The sequence below is a fragment of the Tachyglossus aculeatus genome, chromosome 9 (genome assembly GCF_015852505.1).
Source record: "Tachyglossus aculeatus isolate mTacAcu1 chromosome 9, mTacAcu1.pri, whole genome shotgun sequence".
In the NCBI taxonomy this organism is placed as follows: Eukaryota; Metazoa; Chordata; class Mammalia; order Monotremata; family Tachyglossidae; genus Tachyglossus; species Tachyglossus aculeatus.
This window is the reverse complement of record NC_052074.1, coordinates 35,153,873-35,160,702: the sequence shown is the minus strand read 5'-3', so window position 1 is coordinate 35,160,702 and position 6,830 is coordinate 35,153,873. Positions and strand designations below refer to the sequence as shown.

At 45.3% G+C, this 6,830-nt stretch overlaps 1 protein-coding gene across 4 annotated transcripts in view; it reads left to right on the top strand.

Annotated features, from left to right (window-relative positions):
- The first annotated feature begins 5,977 nt into the window (after positions 1-5,977).
- Positions 5,978-6,830, top strand: part of GINS1 (GINS complex subunit 1) — a 52,106-nt gene continuing 51,253 nt past the window's right edge. For 2 of the 4 annotated variants that reach the window (XM_038751886.1, XM_038751883.1), the window contains exon 1: positions 5,978-6,067. In XM_038751886.1, the coding sequence (XP_038607814.1) occupies positions 5,993-6,067 (75 nt within the window). In that variant the 5' untranslated portion in view covers positions 5,978-5,992. The remainder of the gene's footprint in view (positions 6,068-6,830) is intronic. The other 2 variants (XM_038751884.1, XM_038751885.1) reach the window with 2 other exon arrangements.

Genomic DNA, 6,830 nt, shown 5'->3' with positions numbered 1-6,830 from the left:
TTGGGCACTTTCTGAGTTTCAGAACACTGTACTAAGCACTTGCCAGCATACAATATAACATAGTAGTTAGAACTGCTCTGTGCCCAAAACGAGATAACAGTTTTGGGAGTAATGGAGAGGAAAAGGTGGATCTGTAAAATAGAGGGAAAAAACAGGCAGAATTTAGAGACTGGCAAAAAATGTGGTAAATACCAGAGTAGAGTCATTAACGACTCCAAGGTCATGGGTTTCTGAGGCAGGAATTACAGACATGTTGTAGACAATGATGAAAAAGTTAGGAGGAGATGTAGTAGGAAAGAAGATAGTTTTTGAGATATTGACATCCTGATGGAGCTGTACAAACATCTACCTATGCCTCAAAAATCTCCATTCATTTATTCATTCATTCAGTTCCTTCAATCATATTTATTGAGTGCTCACTGTGAGCAGAGCACTGTATTAAGCACTCGGGAGAGTACATAAAACAATAAACAGACACAATCCCTGCCCACAGTGAGTTTACAATCATAGGCCATTCCAGAAACTCCTTAACCAAAGGCTTTAAAGCAATGGTTTTGGGAAGCAGCCTGGTCTAGTGGAAAGAGCTTAGGCTTCTGAGTCAGAGGACCTGGGTTCTAATTCTGGCCCTGCCACCTACCTGATATGTGACCTAGGGAGAGTCACTTAACTTTGCTGTGACTCAATTTCCTTATCTGTAAAATGGGGATTGAAATACCTGTTCTCTCCCTCCCCTCCTCACTTAGCTAAAGAGCCCCAAATGGGATAGATATTGTCCAACCATATTATCTTGTATCTACCTCAGTTCTCAGTACAGTGTTTGGCACAGATTAAGTGCTAAACAAAAATCACAATTATTTCATTCATTCAGCCATATTTATTGCATGCTTACTGTATTCAGAGCACCGTAATAAGAGCTTGGAAAATGCAGTACAGCAATAAAGAGAAACAATCCCTGCCCACAACGGGCTTACAGTCTAGAGGGGGGAGATAGACATCAAAACTAGTAAACAGGCATCAATACAAATAAATAAAATTATGGATATATACGTATATACATAAGTGGTGTGGGGCGGGGGGAAAGCAAAGGGAATGAGTCAAGGTGACATGGAAGGGTGGGGGAGCTGAGGAAAAGGGGGCTTAGTTTGGGAAGGCCTCTTGGAGGAGGTGTGTCTTCAGTAGGGCTTTGAAGGTGGGAAGAGTGATTGTTTGGTGGATTTGAGGAGGGAGGGCATTCCAGGCCAGAGGTAGGATGTGGGCCAGGGGTTGGGGTCAAGACAGGAGAGACTGAGGCACAGTGAGAGGATTAGCACCAGAGGAGCGGAGTGTGCAGGCTAGGATGTAGAAGGAGAGAAGCAAGGTGAGGTAAGAAGGGGCAAGGTGATGGAGATCTTTGAAGCCAATAGCGAGGAGGTTTTTTTTTTGATATGGAGGTTGATAGGTAACCACTGGAGATAGGTGCCCTTTCTGTAGAAAGATAATCCTGACAGCTGAGTGAAGTATGGATGAAGTGGGGAGAGATAAGAGGTTGGGAGATCAGAAAGGAGGCTGATGAAGTAACCAGTTGGGGTAGGATGAATGATTGTACTAACAAGGGAGCAGTTTGGACAGAAAGGAAAAGGCAGATCTTGGCTATATTGTGAAGGTGAGACTGGCAGGCTTTGGTGATGGATTGGATTTGTAGGGTGAATGAGAGAGCGGAGTCAAGGACGACACCAGGATTATGGGCTTGTGAGACAGAAGGATGGTTGTGCCAGCCACAGTGACGGGAAAGTTCTGGAGAGGACAGGGTTTGGGAGGGAAGATAAGGAGCTCAGTCTTGGACATGTTGAGTTTGAGGTGGTGGGAGGACATCCAAGTAGAGATGTCCTGAAGGCAGGAGGAGATGCAAGCCTGGAGGAAGGGAGAGAGAACAGGAAAAGAGATATAGATTTGGGTGTCATCCACACAGAGACGATAGTTGAAGCTTTGGAAGGGAATGAGTTCTCCAAGGGAGTGAGTGTAGATGCATAATAGAAGGGGACCAAGAACTGAACCTTGAGGGACCCTGACAGTTAGGGGATGGGAGGAGGAGGAGGAGGAGGAGCTCCTGAGGCACTTCATTAACTCTCTTAACTGTGTCCCTGAAGGACATTATCCCTTTCAACCCACACGTTCAGTGTCATCAAATCCTATCAGTTCAACCTTCACAGGGTCACTAAAATCCACCTTTTCCTCTCCATCCAAACTGCTACCACGTTAATCCAAGCATTTATTTTATCCTGCCTTGATTACTGCATCAGTCTTCTTGCTAACCTCTCTGCTTCCTGTCTTTCCCCACTTCAGTTCCTTCTTCACTCTGCTGCCTGGATCATTTTTCCACAAAATGGTTCGGTTCACGTTTTCCCACTCCTCAAGAACCTCCGGTGATTGCCCATCCACCTCCACATCAAACAGAAGCTCCTTACCATCGGCTTTAAGGCGCTCAATCAGCTTGCCCCATCCTGCCTCACCTTGCTACTCTCCTTCTACAACTTAGCCAACATACTTTAGTCCTCTAATGCCAGGATACTCACTGTACCTCCATATTGACTATCTCACTACTGACCCCTCACCCATGTCCTGCCTCTGGCCCGGAACACCCTCCCTCTTCTTATCCAGAAGATGATCACTTTCCCCAGCTTCGAAACCTTATTAAAAGTCCATCTCCTTCAAGAGGCCTTCCCTGACTAAGCCCTCATTTCCTCTTCTCCCATTACCTCCTGTGTTGCCCTAGCACTTGGATTTGTCTGCTGTGTGAACTTGGGCAAGTCACTTAACTTCTCTATGCTTCAATTCTCCTGTTCGCCCTCCTATTTATTCCTTCATTCATTCAATCGTATTTATTGAGCACTTACTAAGCACTTGGGAAGTACAAATCGGCAACATAGAGAGATGGTCCCTACCCAACAACGAGCTCACAGTTGGGCTGTGAGCCCCATGCGGGTCAGAGACTGTGTCCAGTCCTACTATCTTGTATCTATTCCTGCGCTTAGAACAGTGTCTGGCACATACTTAGATACCACAATTATTATTATTTGCTCCCTTTATTTACTCACCCTCAGCCCCGCAGCACTTACGTACGTATCCGTTATGTATTTATGATGTATGTATGTATGTAGGCATTTATTTATTTATATTAATATCTGTCGTCTCCCCCTTTAGATTGTAAGCCTGTTGTGGACAGGGAACGTCACTTGAGGCCTCTAAAAGCCCATTTCCCACGCCCCAGATGTAGTTCAGAGCCGGAACTTGGGCCAAACTGGACCAGGATAAGCAGCAGGAACCCGAGAGGGGTGGTCCAGGTCAGAATCCCAAACACCTGAAGCCTCACTCCAGCACATCTCTCAGGCTCCCCGCTGCAGCCATGGGAAGGGAGCGGTTTGAGCTGGGCTGCAGGAAGGTGTTGGCCTTCCTCCACTGGCAAATCTGTGGGGAAAGGATGCAGATTTATTGAAGGCCCATCTCCTCCAAGAGGCCTTCCCTGACTAAGCCCCACTTTTCCTCATCTCCCACTCCCTTCTGCGTCACTCTGACCCTTTACTCTTCCCCCACAACACTTAAATATATAAGAGAAGCAGCATAGCTTAGTGGAAAGAGCGGGGGCTTGGGAGTCAAAGGTCATTGGGTTCTAATCCCAGCAACGCCACCGATCAGATGTGTGACTCTGGGCAAGTCACTTGACTTCTCTGTGCCTCAGTTCCCTCATCTGTAAAATAGGGATTGAGACTGTGAGCCCCACGTGGGACAACCTGATTACCTTGTATCTACCCCAGCGCTTAGAACAGTGCTTGGCACATAGTAAGCGCTTAACAAATTCCATCATAATTATAATTATTTTATATATCCGTAATTTTGTTTATTTGTATTGATGTCTGCCTCTCCCCTCATCTGTGAGCTCGTTGTCACAGTTGGCAGGGAATGTCACTGTTTATTGTTGCATTGTACTTTCCCAAGTGCTCAGTACAGTGCTCTGCACACAGAAAGCACTTAATATATAGAGAATACATAATATGTAGAGAAGCAGCTTGGTTTAGTGGAAAGAGCTTGGGCTTGGGAGTCAGAGGTCGTGGGTTCTAATCCCCGCTCTGCCATTTGTCAGCTGTGTGACTTTGGGCAAGTCACTTAGCTTCTCTGGGCCTCGGTTCCCTCACCTGTAAAATGGGGACTAAGTCTGTGAGTCCCACGTGGGACAACCTGATCACCTTGTATCTACCCCTGGTGCTTAGAATAGTGCTTGGCACCTAGAAAGCGCTTAACAAATACCATTATTATTATTATTATTTATTTATTCTACTTGTACATATTTATTCTATTTATTTTATTCGATTTATATGTTTTGTTTTGTTGTCCATCTCCCCCTTCTAGACTGTGAGCCCGCTGTTGGGTAGGGACCGTCTCTGCATTTTGCCAACTTGGACTTCCCAAGCGCTTAGTACAGTGCTCTGCACACAGTAAGTGCTCAATAAAGACGATTGAATGAATGAATATACAGTTGAATGAATGAATTAATACTTGGCTGAATGAATGAATGTACAGTTGAATGAATTAATTAATACTTGGCTGAATGAATGAATGAATATACAGTTGAATGAATGAATTAATACTTGGCTGAATGAATGAATGTATATACAGTTGAATGAATGAATTACAGCATGGCTCAGTGGAAAGAGCACGGGCTTTGGAGTCAGAGGTCGTGGGTTCAAATCTCGGCTCCGCCAACTGTCAGCTGTGTGACTTTGGGCAAGTCACTTAACTTCTCTGGGCCTCAGTTACCTTGTCTGTAAAATGGGGATTAAGACTGTGAGCCCCCCGTGGGACAACCTGATCACCTTGTAATCTCCCTGGTGCTTAGAACAGTGCTTTGCACATAGTGAGCGCTTAATAAATGCCATTATTATTATTATTATTATTACTTGGCTGAATGAATGAATATACAGTTGAATGAATGAATTAATACTTGGCTGAATGAATGAATGAATGTACAGTTGAATGAATGAATTAATACTTGGCTGAATGAATGAATGTACAGTTGAATGAATGAATGAATACTTGGCTGAATGAATGCATGAATATACAGTTGAATGAATGAATTAAGACTTGGCTGAATGAATGCATGAATATACAGTTGAATGAATGAATTAAGACTTGGCTGAATGAATGAATGTACAGTTGAATGAACGAATTAATACTTGGCTGAATGAATGAATGAATGAATGTACAGTTGAATGAATGAATTAATACTTGGCTGAATGAATGAATGTACAGTTGAATGAATTAATTAATACTTGGCTGAATGGATGTTCATCCATTGATTGAATCAATCAATCAATCATATTTATTGAGCGCTTACTGTGTGCAGAGCACTGTACTAAGCGCTTGGGAAGTACAAATTGGCAACATATAGAGACAGTCCCTACCCAACAGTGGGCTCACAGTCTAAAAGGGGGAGACAGAGAACAAAACCAAACATACTAACAAAATAAAATAAATAGAATAGATATGTACAAGTAAAATAAATAAATAGAGTAATAAATATGTACAAACACATATACATATATATGAATGAATGAATGAATGGATATACAGTTGAATGAATGAATTAATACTTGGCTGAATGAATGAATGTACAGTTGAATGAATGAATACTTGGCTGAATGAATGAATGAATATACAGTTGAATGAATGAATACTTGGCTGAATGAATATACAGTTGAATGAATGAATGAATACTTGGCTGAATGAATGAATGAGTCAGTGGGCGGAGACAGTGGGCAGGGCTGTCGACTGCCGCGCGCGTGCGCGCGCATGCGCCGTGGTTCAGGCGTTTTGACCCTCGCTGCCCCCCGTATCGGAGCCCGTGGGCGGTGCGCGCTCCCTATTGGCTGTCGCGGGTTCGGCGCCAAACTCTCGCGATGCGCCGGGAGAGCGCGCCGTGCGGAGCGGGCCGGGGACGGCCGCCAGCGCCGCCGCCGCCATGTTCTGCGAGAAGGCCGTCGAGTTGATCCGTGAGCTGCAGCGGGCCCCCGACGGGCAGCTCCCCGCTTACAACGTAAGCCTGAGGACGGAGCCCTCCGGGGAGGGGCCGGGCGGGGGGGGGGAGAAAGAGGGGAGCACTTCCGGTGGGGCCTGCTCCGCCCGGGCATGGCGCCCGGCCCCGCCTGAGGAGAATGGCTGACAGGAGGCTGCCCACCTGCAGGGGCCGACTGGGGTTTGGCGGCCTAGGCCACAGCGTGACCATCAACGGGCGCTATTTAAACTAATAATACATAGTATTAGTCGTCAGCATCATCAATCGTATTTATTGAGCGCTTACTGTGTGCAGAGCGCTTGGGAAGTACAAATTGGCAACATGTAGGTGCGACTGTTCTATAACTTACGGAGCAGCAGGAGCTACTGAAAGGAGCGCAGGACTGGGAATAGTACTAAGTGCTTTCAAGGCCCTACTGAGAGCTCACCTCCTCCAGGAGGCCTTCTCAGACTGAGCCCTTTCCTTCCTCTCCCCCTCGTCCCCCTCTCCATCCCCCCCATCTTACCTCCTTCCCTTCCCCACAGCACCTGTATATATGCATATATGTGTTTGTACATATTTATTACTCTTTATTTATTTATTTTACTTGTACATATCTAGTAGGGCCTTGAAGGCCTTCCCAGACTGAGCCCCTTCCTTCCTCTCCCCCTCCTCCCCCTCTCCATCCCCCCATCTTACCTCTTTCCCTTCCCTGCATATATGTATGTATGTTTGTACATGTTTATTATTCTATTTATTTATTTTACTTGTACATATCTAGTCTATTTATTTTACTTTGTTAGCA